A 15,018-nucleotide genomic window follows, 5' to 3' on the forward strand; every position below is an offset into this window, starting at 1 on the left:
AAAAAATAATTATTAGGGATGGATAATTCTGCTCAGAGGAGTAAAAGTAACCTGAACCTTCACATAAAATCAAATGTAAATGAACCTAATTTTTTAATATGCATTATTATCCTGACAATTATTTTCTCAATGTTCCTGTAATTCTCACCCTATCTATACCTAGCATGTTTGTACATTCCTACAGTTTCATGGTTCAATATTTGAATAAATGTTACATGTATAACCCAAGTAAAGCTATTTCTAACTCTTTGATTTCTCTTGTTACTGCTGATGGACTCCTGGAAGGTCCAGAGAAAACTTAAGGAGAAGCATATCTACCTTTTCTCAGTTAAGAATCTAAAACTTTTTATCAGAATATTGTGGCTAGATTAGATAATACACTGACAAAAATATGTAGCATATCATGCAGTCATCCTCTAGTTTTTCTTAGTCTTTGTATTATCCACTGCTACATTATGGATACCTAAGTGCCTTGGTTTGCAGAGTGGTTTTGCAAGGGACAGCAGCCTAAGACAAGGAGAGGACCCCACTTGCCATAATTTATAATGGTTCACCTAAAGTATATTTTATGTCATACTTCAAGGAACTTTGGATTGGGCCTTTAATCATGGGGTTTAAGAAATTAGTTCAGTCTGCCAGGAATCAAATCAGACAAGCCAGAAGAAGTATTTTTAAAAACGGATATATAAACCACTTAGCCCAAGAAATTATTAGTCTTTGTTACACAGGTAAAGGCATTTTAAGAGATACCAAGAGGAGAAAGAGCAGTCAGAAGTATTGGAGGATTTTAGAATGGAGGGAAGAAACCTTGTTGTTTCCTTTATTCCCCCAAAGTTCCCACAATCTTCCCTTAAAACGGCATAGTTTCTACAGCTAAAGCTGTGTCATTGTAAGTACAGATAAAGCATTTAATTAAATTCCATCTCTTGTAAAGATGCAATGACAGCAGCAATTACATGATCTCTTGTAGATCACAAAACCAGGTTTGAGATCATAAGGCAGCATGCAAAAGGCTTTCATTTAACAATGACCTCAAGCAGCTCCTCTGGCTATGATGTAGATAGTCCAGTTTCTGGGAAAAAAAAAAGCACATTTTTGTTTGCAAAACTGTTTCTCGCTCACAATAAATGTTAGGAAAACTGTTATGGTTTGCTTTCTTTGAAACTTGCGTAGTATTTCACCTTCTTAAAGCACATAGTCTTTGGTTTGGTGGTGGTGATGTGGTCTGCAGGACTTTGCTTGTATTTCCTAAACAAAACTGTGATTTTCTTCCCTGTGATTTAGTTTAAGCAAACAGACTTAAGTGCTATTTCTATATACTTACCTGTGGAAAATGTAAAATCTGGTTCATAGTGCTTTATGAACATCATGCTTCATAAAGCAAGCACAATAAATCTTCCTACTAATGGTTTCTAGTTTTGCTGTCAGGATTTAACAAATAAAAATGCACTTGAATTCTAATGCAAAGAAAATCTGATTCTTAACTTGGAAAAAATGCAATTCAGGGTCCAGTACTCAGTTATAAAGACAAGTTCTGAAAGATCTAGCAGCTTCCTTGGAAAAATAGCCCTCTACTGCCAAAGCCAAAGGCAGGAGCACCAGCTGGTCCCACCCTGAAAGTTATTGCTTCAGCCAGCCAGCCAAGCCAACCCACCAAAAGCTGCACTATAGTCCCCAGCCCCTGGTTTGATCTACACTCATGAACTTGCTTCCTCTCTTTCGTAAAGCTAACATGCCCAGGTATCCTTTTCACATCTGAACTGCAATTCCTGCCTAGATCTTCTAACTCTCCAATTGCTGCAACACTTCATATGATTTAGTAAGATACTCTACAGAAGTCCTATAAACCAAAGCTGACACCAGATATTTTCTCCAGCAAGAAGCTCCATATTATTTTCAAATATATTTTCTCCAGCTGACACCAGGTTAGAGATAATCAGACAATTCCCTAACAGCTCTATAGGGTATAAAGTCTCAACTTATCTATGTTCATTACAATCATTCACTGTTCTAGCAGGCAGAAATAGAGCACGGCTCCCTATCAAATCCAGAAGCCCCAGGGAGGAGGACACCTATGATAGCATGGTGTTGGGACAGCCACCCACCCCGGGTGCCACAGCTGCCTTCCTCTGGGCACGTCTTCTCAAACCTCTGGCACCACCAGCCTGGCCACCTTCATTCAAAATGGCTGCTCCATCTTCCGGAGTAGAGGCTACACAAATAAATCTGCACCATTCCTTTAAAGCAAAGTAGTTCAATTCCTATCCTCTTTTGTTTTCCCTTGGTTCTTTCACAAAAGGAGGACCCAGACACCCTACACTGATACCACCTTCCCTAAGAAACACAGGGACAAATTTTAAGAAATTGTATTTAGCAGTTTCATTGAAGGTAATATATTCTTATGGAAAACATCACCAGAATAATGATTTCTTACTGTTATTACTGAGCTCCCATAAATTGGTCGTAAATTGTGTGGTCCTGTTTGAAACAAAAAGACAATAAACTCTACGATTCACCATCCTGCTGTATGACTACACCATTTTGAATACAAGCTGTTCTAGTCACAAAGGAGACATTTATTTTCTTGAGGCCAGAGGCACAGATGGTGTAAACTGGAGTAGCTCTCCCGATTTCAAATAAGAGTGATGATTTATAAGTGCTGAGGATTTGGCTTAAAGGTCAAGATATTTCTCTGGATTAGTAAGATCTATTCAGGGAGGGAAAAAGAAAAGAAGGAAAAAAAACCCAATGGCACTAAAAACTCAGAACCAATTGTCACTATCCACATCCTTAAGCGCAGCATGTGTTACTTTGCTTATGCACAACAGTGGGAAATAGGTGCCAGTAACTGAATCTAAGACTTTTTTTTTTTCCCTTTATTTTCAACAACTTTCAGACAACTCACATCTTCCTGTACATTAAACTAAAGAAAAAATGTCTTTTTAATTCCTTTACCCGAAACCTTCTTTTAGTTGAAATCTAACAAAGAGAGAATAGCTTTATGTCTATTAAATCTTTTTTACCCCATAGAAGTTTGTTTATTCTTCATAAAAAGAAATGTTGATTAAATTGCTAACCACCAATTCTATCAAGCAGTCAAGTAATATAAACAGAAGGAATAAATAAATCCATGTACATCAACCAGAAACAGCAGCTGTTTCCAGAGAAACCTGAGCAATTATTTATGAAATTATGTCTTCTTCAGTGCTTCTGTATACCATCACAATCCCAGGAGGACCTGATTTTCTGATCAGCCTAAATTGTTGAATTAGAAGAGGAGACAATGTCAGGGTACCAATTAGCAAAACCATTGCATATCATCTCAAAATGCATGTTTTCTATTTTAATAACTGCATGTAACAAAGACATTTCTTCATCTTAAAAACAGAGGGGACATCCCACCCATTAGTGACTTGAACGACTAAATGCCCTTAAAATAGACGTACTCGCTTTTGTGTGAAAGCAGCAAGACAACAAAAGACATAGCGTGCATCTCAATCAAGGTGAGGGTGCCTACTGATTTATCCGCTAGAAACAAGTTCTCAAACCTGGCATTATCCTTGGTGCCAAGAAAGAACTGACTTAGAGGCAGGCAATGCAAAAGAGGGCAGCAATGGCATAGGGTCGTGCAAGCTGCCACTAAGCTGCCGTACATCCTTTCACAAATTTCTTCTTTGTACTTTTGCTTCTGATGTCTCTCTTTCCCACTTAGAGTAAACCTAGATAAAGTGTTGGCTTCCTGCCTTTTGTGTGCTTAGCTGAATAACCTTGCTGTTATGTTATGATTTTTCTTTCCACTTATTTCCTGTGATATTTAGTTGAGGGACACATGTCAGCTTCAACAAATAAGAGGGTCCAGCTGGCCCAGCTAGCTGATCTGGATCAAAATATTTAGTCCAGTGATCTTTCTGCTATGGGATCTAAGGATTACTGGTGAAGGTCAACAGGTATGGCTGAAGCAGCACTCAGGACCACTCAACTGCAAAATTAATCTTGTTTTTTACTGAAAGCTTGGTTTCTGAAGGATGCTGACCACATCTGGTTACCTCCATGTTTGCACTTCAGTCATTTTCAGTTCTGTCTCACAGCATCACACGCTCACCCCAACAGGCACATCCCTTAGTGAAGGGCAGAGTTTGAGAGACCTAACTGACACCAGCAGATCAGACAGCTGATGACCTTTGTGCGTGCAAGTGTCCACAGTGGACATGCACTCACAAGTGAGCACTTGAGGAAAGTACTTCTGATGCTACAACGCCTTAGCTTGCTTATATCACAAGAGAGATTAATTGGTGGGCAAGGACAGGGCCTTCTTCAGGCTTTAACTGAATGTAATTAACTGTGATAAGATCATATCCTTCCAGTGGTGAGCAAGTGTCATTCTCTTCAAAGCTGGTATTCCCTTACCTTCTCTTCCTTTTCCTCTGGCACTTCCCCCTGCTCCCTCCTTTAAGTCTTTTCTTTCAGAACTGCTTTCAGGACTGTCAAACAAGACCTGACTGCTATGATCACCTCATCTGATCTCATACATACCATGGGTCATCAGACTAGAAAAGCTAGTGAAACAGCTGCTTCACCTGTGACAGAACTCAATATACCTCTGACTCGAAGGTTCGGAAGTAACTTCAGTTATGCAGTATTATTTCTGTAAAGCCATAGCTATCTCATTAGATTGAACATAGCATGCATGCAATCAATTGCTACAATGCAGAAAAGGGCTGGAGAATTAGACTGACATCCCTTTATATAAAACTACAGAAAATACATTAACCTAGAAGTTAGAAATTATGTAGGCTTCCAATTTTCAGTCTCTGATACTGACTATCAGCTATACAGTGGTTGAGCAATGGTATGCAGTGGAGTAGCTATATTACTTTTTATGTCCAGCTTAGTCTTGCAGGCAAGCTCTTCCGCTTCAGAATACCAGAGGCTGAGCAGGTATCCAAATAAGAAGGTATGCACAGTTCAATGGCATACCAATTCCACTCTCCTTAGGCCAGCATTTTTCATCCTAACTCCCTTAGAAATACACCAGCTGAAATCCTGCCCTGTCTGCCTATGTTCCTCATCCTGCGCTTAATGCACAGAGGTGGAGGCTGAACAACCAAAAAGAACCGTGTGAACAATGTAGGGTGAATTTTCACTTGACTCATTTCCCAAACTCTCTTTTCCAACATACTGTTCTATCTAACAGGGAACCAAAAGCTGCTTTCTAGTTCCCTGGAAAGCACCAGCATTAAAAAAAAAGGTAAAAATTTCCACTCTAAGTCCATCATTTCTTTTTGGGAGGGCCTCAGTTGCCTGAAATCAGCATGAGCTCCTTTTTAACAAGGTGAGACACTTCTGCATCCCTCCCCTCCCCACACTATTTGACAGCTTATACTAAAATGTTTTAGACTCCAAATGCAGAGGGTACCAGCCAGGAATAGGAAATGCTAATAATTATCCCATTTTTCAATCACTTTAACTGAATTTTCAAAATAGCACATTCAGAAATTTCCTCCCTGTATGTGACTAGAAGCTGAAAAGTGAAACTTTCCATAGGCAAAGGCCAAAGCAGCTATGAAGCCCTGCAGAGCAGCTCAGGAAAAGAGCAATAAGCTGCTGTGCGTCACATGTCCTGATCTCACACCTCGTGCACAGAGTCAGTGCGCACAGCAGAGGTAGCTGCTATGTTGTGCAGTTCGTTAGGGTGAATGTTTGGAATACTTGCTCAAAACAGGCATGAAGTTCCCAAGAAATTATGAGGAAACCGAAGCCTTAACAAACGGAAACAACCAATACACAAACAGAAAGGGCTGGTCCTGGCAAGGGTTTACAGGACTGTTTCACCCAGGAGTGTTGCTGTACGCTTCTATGGGAGAACTTATCTTGGGCCGCATATCTCCAGGACACAGGGCTCTACCCACCCTGGGGACAGTGATGCACAGACATCAATATGATGGATACAAAATGTCCGTTTATTTAACTGCGTCACACGCTTATATAGCTCTTGCGCTTCCTGTTCCTGCCACTCCTATGGGGAGGAGTCTATCTTTCCATCACATCCCGTGATCTTCCGGTCGCCGATCCCTGTCTATTCCCCTACACAGGAGAAATGTACTACCTTGAAGTGAGTGCAGTTCAAATGCACACCAGCAGTTTCTCTGTTTTGCTTTTTTAGGATGTGGGTATGCCTATAAGCATATGACTTCGGTTCTATGTTTTCATAGAGTACAGTGTGTTTCTATGGTACAGAAAAGACAGAGGCAGCAAATATAGTTCCAGAAAACCTGAAGACCATTTTCTCCCTCTTTCCCTCCATAATTCCCTATTTACTGAAGGACACGTCTAACACAGACATTCAGTGCACATGCTAAAAGCAAAGGGAATGTGTCATTCAACACAGCTGGATTGAGTGGTCATACTTAAACACCTTCCAACTATATTAGAAAAGGACATGCTGCAGCAGCCCGAGGACACCAGGCAGTGCTGGTACCCTTTAGTTTCCCTCTAGCCTCTGAGGACTGATGGTATATTTCACAGGGGTCTGCCAACTGTTAGTGTATACTACTGTGTTAGCCCACAAAAAAGCAGGAAGGTTTAAAGAACGGTCAATGACAATTAATACTATCTATTTTTTCCACTCTCTCACATTTTTCATGCTCGACATCTTTCTTCAGTTTTCCACAGGAGTTGTCTCCATCTTTCTGCCTTTCTTCATGATTGTCTTTCACCAATTTTTTCATTTCTGATTTGGCCTTACAATTTATTTTTCTTTGTTCTTTCCTCCCCACCTTCATAATTGTGCTGTAATGCATAGTTAAGATGCTAACAGCACACAAGAGGATTTTTAGAAGAACACAGCACAAGAAGTGAACTGCTTATAAAATCCAGATACGCACATCACAGATGCAGACGGTGGATGCTGAGTGCATTCAGTAACACGTCTGGGTCTTCAGTGGAAGCTCATATCCTCAGAAAACATGGCCCTGAGGTGACAGCCTCCTTAGTATCACTGATTTATCCAAATTTACCACTAATGCAATTCCAGTGAAATCTATAGGAATAAAATGAAGGGGGATAAAAAAGGAAAAATGGCAGAAGAATAAAGAAAATAATGTAGAAAGGCTAGAAGGGCAGCTTTACTTGTATATTAAAGCTGTTGACTGGAAATAAGGTTTGTGCAGTCCCCCTCCTCAAAAAGAAACCCACTCAAAAATGCCACAAATTAAAAGCCAGCGTATACATTCTGAGCTTGGACTCAGATGCCAAATTTCCACAAAGTCAGCTGCAGTAATAATAAAGATGGAACAGGATTTTCTCTGTAACTGCTGCAATATTTTTCAAATACGCTCAGCTGAATACAAAATTCAGTATTGTGCTATTTTTTTGGACTAGCATATGGCAGTAAGATCTTCAGACAAGTCACAGAGGGCCAAGTCTTGGAGGATTCAATGAGAAAGCTGTTTGAGATGTACTCAGAATAATTTTATATTTTAGAAGCAAATATTTTTGGTTTCCTAGCATGATTTTGTAGGAGTCATATAAGTTCTTTTTTTGTGTGTGTTTATTAACCTCTAGATTCTGGAAATTACACTGAAGTCACAAGTATAAAACCATGGCAGTCCCAGTTAGTCCTATGCTATGCATTTGCTTTCCCATAGCTAAAAAAAATAATAATCCAGAACCGTATGAGTGCCTTAGGCTTCCAGTGTAATCTGCAGGAGAAGGATTTCTTTAATGGATCGTATGATTAGTCCAGTCTACCCTATCTATCACTATGATTAATCATGGCATATAAATATGACAGCGTAGTCTGATTCTACGTTCAAATCCCACAATTAAGATCCTTTATGGTGGGTCGTTTTGGTGTAGAATTGCAGGACATAAAATGCTAGGCCTGTATGTTTTCTATAAATCTTAGTGTGTCTTCTACCTCTGTAATATCTGAGCACAGACCTGGTTCTTGCTCAGTGCAGTAATCCCACAGGATTAAGTCATACTGTAAATACCAGACAAATTACAATCGGATTAGATGGGCAGTCTGTTCATTTACTCAACACAGCTGTACTCCAGAGTCTTTTCACTGCTGATGTCTATTTATAACATGAATGTTTTTTCCTTAAAGTAAATGAACACAGTTTCTATTTCATATCTCTCTTGTCTTACTATTTGTGACCAATAAGGAGCACATTTCTACTTCCTAAGGAGCAAGCAGAATCCTCCTTGAGATGCGAAGAAGAAAGCTGTTCTTGGTACAAATCTGCAGGGCAAGATTTATTTTAAATTTATCAGTGAAAAGTACTTTGAAAGGTCTGCATTCAATTTCAGTCAAGTGGAATATAGAGAATATCTTTCTGGAGGTATGCATGAGACAGCAGCACGGATTTGATGAAATTTCCCAGGACTCGCCACATTCACTGCAGGAATTTCAGTAGGTTCCAAACCTGGTACTTCTGCCTACGTTGGCAAGCATAGAACTGTCCAACTTATGAAGCTCACCAGGTAGATCTGTTGTAGCACGGTGTTTACAGGGGATTTCTGCTCACATACGGATAAGAAGCATGCTTAACAATGTTCAACATTGTCTGCACTTTGGCAAAATCTCCCTACTACTTCACTGCAGTTACAAGAATCGTCTTGCCTTTTAGGTACAAACTTGCTTCCATCCAGCACACAAATCTGGCGCTATTGTATTTTTATTACTGTAAACATTTAGTGAATCCCTACTGAATCATGGAACTAAGACTTTCATAGAACAGTATGTATAATTACAGGCCACAAAAGTCTTAAAGACAAATTAAGCAACTGCTGCACCGACTCATATTCTCAGTGTCCTACTAACTTCACTCTCACCTCCACGTTCTAATTTCAGAGTCATTATTCATGATTTGCACAGAGATAAATAAGAATAAAACTGCTGAGGTCGGGGCAGTGGAGTCCATGAATCAGGGGAATGTTTTGTATGCCAACCGAAACCATTGCCACCAAGCTTCTCCATACTTACGCGTTTCCATGTACTCACTCAGCTGCAGAGGCGCAAGGCAGGCAACCTCTGCCTATGAAAACCCAGACCGAGTATTCTTGTGAGCCCCTGAGAGTGCCCAAAAGTGATGTGACCACACTGTGATGAGTAATGTAACAGAGTAACACAAACACAACCATAAAGGCAATGAGGAATTCACTTCTCTTCCACAGCGATATGGTAGCCTGGCAACCAGAACACCTTCCTTTATCAGGTATAAACCAGTGTAGTTATCACATCATATTAAATATGTTACAGCTGCCAAATAGGAATAATATAGCACTTACACAAACATAAGATCAGCTGTTCTCCAAAGAGAGCTTTTCCATTAGGCAGGTGTCACGAATTCAAAGTCATAAACTGATTTTACTGAAGTTGGAGAAGAAAGCATACTGAGCCCACTTTGCACTCTGACAAAAGGTGTTATGGCTGCCTTCCACTCCAAGACGTTGTCTTTGGCACCACTGAACAGGCACAATTTTGCAACAGAGATACGGGTGCCAGGTTCTGCTTTCACTCACACCTGTGATTCCTGCTGACTTCATTAGAAGTTTCAGTATTCCACTAGCTCAGAAATAGGTGTACATTGTGTAAACCCGAATGCTTATGGGACGATTTTATGATACAACATATGAAAAGTCAATATTGGCTTAAGGTTTTCCTGCACAACTTCCTCCTGTGCTTTTCTCTGTGTGTGAGTAATGTGTTATAGGTCATGTTGGTTTTCAGATCAATAGCAGCATGGCCTCCCAACCAGTCACACTAGCACAGCTGAAAGTGATACTCTGTGGCACAGTACAGAAGGACACAGTGGGAAGGAGAGGAATGGTTTAAGCTGGTACCTCTGGTTGCCATCATACATGACAAGATCACTGGCCAAGTTAAGGGCAATCAATGGATCTTTTCCAAAAAACAGCTACTCGCTGATTATTTTGCTACAAGGTGCTCAGACAAGTACTGTGTCTTAGCATCCATTAAGAAAGGAAGGGTGTGACATGGTGGGGAGAAACTCACACGGCACCATTACAGCTGTGGAAAACTTAAAGAGAACTCACTCCATTTGCAAGAAGAAGCCATGAATTGTACTTCTGTAGTGCAATATGCATACTTAAAAGTCCTAAAAATATAACAATATGAAGGCTAAAGCAATATTAACAGTAATCACTTTTCTTCCCATACAAGAAATTTATATAAGGAATTCAGACTCCTAAAGTATTTGATTTTTGCAAGCATTTGATTTAGCAAAATATAATGAAAGATATTATACAAGGAAGAATGAGTTAAAAATTACATTGAGAACTTACTTTCTGCAGGTTCCTTAGACCTTCTGCCACTGGAGGACTTCCTCAGGAGACTTCGTCCTGAGGTAAAGAGGCTGGTTAGTTCCTCTAGAGGACTGGTGGGTGTCCGAGAGCGGGAACCACTCTGAGATGATGACCCGTAGGTACTGACTGAGGCATTTACCATCTTTCCTCCTTCTTGCAATGTGTTTCTGGCTGTAGAATGAGGCACTGATGGAGAGCTTCTTGAGAGACTTCCTGAATGTACAGAGTCATAAGGTGGAGGTCTTTTGAGGCTTAAGGGGGTAAGAGACCTACCCATACTGACAGGAGAAGGTGAGGCAGAGTGACTTTTAGGGTAACCATGTGGAGACTGTGTTCTGTATAAGGTAGAAGGATGAGGAGGTGAGGAGGTGTGCCCAGGGGTGCTAGTTCCATGAGATACTGTCTGGTCTTTCTCCAGTTTTTGATGGCCTGGTGTATGAGGTGGCAGTGAAGATGGAGAAGCTCCAGCTTGCTGTTTGATGTAAGACACATTTTCTAAAACAGGAAGCTTTGTTACCTCTAGTGGAGTTAGAGGAGACTCGTCAGAATTCGGGGAACACTGCACTGGTGCTGGTGGGAACACCAGCAGTGGAGGTCTGTGAGAAAGCAGATTTGGAAATGGTGGGGGTATATCACAAAGCAAGCCCTTGGGAGTAGATGGCACTGAAGACTTGGTGAAATCTAGGTCAGGCACTGTGGGAGTAGCACACTGAGAAGAACAAGTATGATGGTCATATTCACATTGACATTTTGAATCTTGGCCTACATCATCAAATATAGGATATTTCATCTCCTCATAGACTGCTTCACTTTGGTCATCCTCATCTTTTTTGAAGTCTCTGAGAATATTCCCAACCATTTCAATATAAACAGGTTCTTCTTCCTCTGTGTCTGGGGCAGGACTGCTGACCTGCGATAAAGAGGCATCCCTAGTGAGTGTTGTCTTCATAGGGCCATGCTTTTTGATATACGTTTCATCAAAAGATGTGCTTAGCTGAGTGTTTGGATTTCGTTTCGGCTTAGGAGGTGGAATCTTCTTTGTGTATTCATCACTGTGAGGTCTTGGTTTGGCTGACACTGAAAACAGAACAAAATATAAATTCTTCAGAAATATGTAACACACTCTGTCATCCATACAACCTCTGTTACAGTGTCATAATTCTGGAACAGATTTCTTGAGACCAGCCCATTGCTGTTTTTTTCTGGTATTACACCAGTAGAACACTATAAAAATAACATCCTATTCAACACACTCCTAATCTTCCCCCAGAATGCTCTGACACTCCAGTATTAAGTAGCTAGTGAGTACTTCCCCTCCTCCAAGATATCTGTTCTCTTCCAAACTCTTTGGAGAGGGGACTCTCAATTTTTAAATATTATGCTTTTCAAATATCACTGTGGGATTTTAAAGACCCAAAGAGTTGCCAAAGACAAAAAACTAAGTATCAAAATGAACTCCTTACGGCTGCAAGGGAACAGTTAAGATCCTGGACATTCATACTGGAATGACGGTGATATGTCTGCAGTGACACAGTGATGACTGAAAACCTTTTTATTTATAGTAACTTCTTGCATAAAGCACAACAATTCTCTCAGCACTGACTGAGAAAGAAAACACATACAAATACTGTAAAACTTGTTGTTGGGTTAATCCTAATAATTTATCTGAACTCTTATCTTATGAATTAACAAGACTTCAGTGAAGTCAAGGGGGAACAAAGTATCTCACAGATTCAGATCCTTCCCAAACAGTTTACTTCTACAAACTATAGACCATTTTGTCTTTGAAATTATAAATCAAAACACTGTGATGAGATTAATTTAACATGAGAAGTCAAAGATTTCTTAGAAATTATCCTTTATGAATTAAACTGTAAACAAACTGGTGGAAAATGCATTTTGTTCAATTTGTATAAATAGTTAATAAAACATCTCATTAAATGTTGGGTATAGTCAGTTTTTATCCTAAGTGGACTCAACAAACTTATTCAGAAACAAAATTTACCACATACACTAAACCTAATTTATATTTCTAGGGGTAAATAGTTCTTGCATTGAAAACCTTGATACCTCGTTGGTAAGTTTCCCAATCTTAAAGAAATCCTAAACTACAGTCCAGTTTTGAATGGCAGCTTTCCTGTCTTATCTAACTTTGCTGCGCCTTGCAATTCACTGCTACAGATCTGCCACTGCAAACAAAGTGCTCAGAGAAATTTCCAAACACCTTCTGCTGACCCATCAGGATCAGCCAGCAAACATTAAACCAAGCAGGCAGTGCTCATGGAGTTAAAAACCCTGTTTTAGAAGCAGCCTCAAACGTATTACTAAAGCCAGCAGCGAGGCACTGCTGTGCCAGCTGGAAGACAGTATTTTGACAGTCTGCAAGGATGCCTGCTCAGGGCTGGAAGACATATGTATTATAGCACCTTACAAACATGATTTGGTCAGTAGTGTTATCACTTTGTTACACTTCTGCTGTGATATGGTAAATAACCTCTCTTCAGTTCTTACAAGGCATAGCAATAAAAGCAGATGTTAAACAAGATTCCAGTTTTGTTTAGGAATAAGGAGCTGTGACCATATGCGTGTGCACATATTTGAAGTAATAACACCACTCTTCATCGACATCATTTGTTTAAGCTTAATGTATAACTAAGGTACAACAAAGAAAAAGAAATCTTGCCAGAATTAAACCAAATCAAACCACAACTCAAAAGAATGATACTAAGCTTTCATGATGGTTCCAGTAAATGTGTCCACTTTGCAGCAGGCCCGGGACTTGCAAAAGCTACCACAGATAAGAGTATTTGGTAGCTTGATAGTTTTTCAATATGTAGATATATCCTAATCCACTTTAAGTTTGTCTTTTTAATTAAACCAAATTAATTTTTGGTACAGCCAAAGGAAAGGGTGCAGTCAGAAATAGACATAGAATAGACAAATCAACTTCTGGCTTTGTGGCTGGTGCCATCATGAGGGTTTTGGCTTTTATGACAACAGAATATTCTTCAATGACTGTAGCCTGTTAGGGAGGGATGGAATCCACATGTCCAGAAGAGGCAAGGGAATCTTTGGCAGCAGGCTGGCCAACTTGGTGAGGTGAACTTTAAACTGAAAGACTCAGGGGGTGGAGTCCAAAGTGGCAACCAACTGGGGAATAAGCCAGGCCAACCAGAGCAGCAGCAAATGTTTCTCAGCTGTCTCCTGAGATAAGACCGACCACTTCAAGTATACCAATACACGGAGCCTGGGGGAAAAAAAAAGCCTGGGGAGGAACTGGAGCTCTGTGCCCAGTCAGAAAATTATGATATCATAGGAATATCATGTGTGCTGCTGCAGCCAAGATGGCCAACAGGATGCTGGGTTGCATCAAAAAGGGCATCGCCAGCAGAGAGAAAGAAGTCATTATCCCACTCTACTCAGCGCTTGTCAGGCTACACCTGGAGTACTGTGTACAGTTCTGGTCCCCGCTATACAAAAAGGATGTGGGCAGGCTGGAAGGGGTGCAGAGAAGGGCCACCAAGATGATCAGAGGACAGGGAAGCTGCCATATGAGGATAGGCTGGGAGAACTGGGTTTGTTCAGCCTTGAGAAAAGAAGGCTTAGAGGGGATCTCATCACCATGTACCTGTACTTAAGGGGCAGCTACAAAGAAGATGGAGACTCCCTTTTTACAAGGAGTCACATGGAGAGGACAAGGGGGAATGGACACAAGTTGCTCTTGGGGAGATTCCGATTGGACACAAGAGGAAAATTTTTCACAGTGAGGCCAGTCAACCATTGGAATAATCTCCCCAGGGAAGTGGTTGACTCGGCCACGTTGGACACTTTTAGAGTTGTCTGGACAGGGTGCTGGGCCATCTTGCCTAGACTGTGCTCTTCCTAGAGAGGTTGGACTAGATGATCCCTGAGGTCCCTCCGAACCTGTGGTTCTGTGATTCTGTGAATAACTGAAACACAGTGAGACAACTCACATGACTGGAGGATCATGATGGATAGCTACAGGCTGTCTTGTAAAGACAGGCTGGGAAGAAGAGGAGGAGGAGTTACACTCTGTTAAGGAGAGCCTTGAATGCATAGAATTCAACTATAGTGATTGTGGAAGCCCTCTTGAATATCTCTGGGTCAAGATCAGAGGGGTCTTCTTCAAGGGGGATCTTACAGTAGGCATCTGCTACCGACCTCCAACCAAGGTGATAAGGCCAGCAAAGCAATATTTGGGTCACTCAAGCAAGCTTCAGGTGGACAGAACCTGTTTTTTATGGGCGATTTCAACTACCCAGACATTTGTTGGAAGAACAATACAGTAGCTCATATGTCACCCATCAAGTTCCTGGAATGTGTAGAGGACTGCTTCCTCATACACATTAGAGGTACTAACCAGGAATTAGGCACTGCTGGACTTGCTACTTACAAACCAAGAAAACCTACTTTGTAATATCTCCATTAGTGATAGTCTTGGGGACAGTGATCACAATATTGTGGAATTTGGGATCCTGCTGTGTGTGCTAAAGGTTAGTACTAAGAAAAGGTTTTACATTTCATAAGAGCAAACCAGCTCACTCAGAGCTCAGTTGGGAGGGATTCTGTGGGAAGCTTCCATGGAGGATAAAGGAGCTAGTGAGTGCTGGGAGTTTTTCAAGAACACTCTCCTGGAAGCACAAAAACTGTTCATCCCCTTTAAAG

The 15,018-nt window shown here is 40.7% G+C and overlaps 1 protein-coding gene across 4 annotated transcripts in view; it reads right to left on the reverse strand.

Moving 5' to 3' along the window:
* Positions 1-15,018, reverse strand: part of NYAP2 (neuronal tyrosine-phosphorylated phosphoinositide-3-kinase adaptor 2) — a 142,223-nt gene that overhangs the window by 46,802 nt on the left and 80,403 nt on the right. For all 4 annotated transcript variants that reach the window (XM_075099202.1, XM_075099204.1, XM_075099201.1 and 1 more), the window contains exon 3: positions 10,312-11,409. In XM_075099202.1, the coding sequence (XP_074955303.1) occupies positions 10,312-11,409 (1,098 nt within the window). The remainder of the gene's footprint in view (positions 1-10,311; positions 11,410-15,018) is intronic.

The sequence above is a fragment of the Phalacrocorax aristotelis genome, chromosome 7 (genome assembly GCF_949628215.1).
Source record: "Phalacrocorax aristotelis chromosome 7, bGulAri2.1, whole genome shotgun sequence".
Lineage (NCBI taxonomy): Eukaryota > Metazoa > Chordata > Aves > Suliformes > Phalacrocoracidae > Phalacrocorax > Phalacrocorax aristotelis.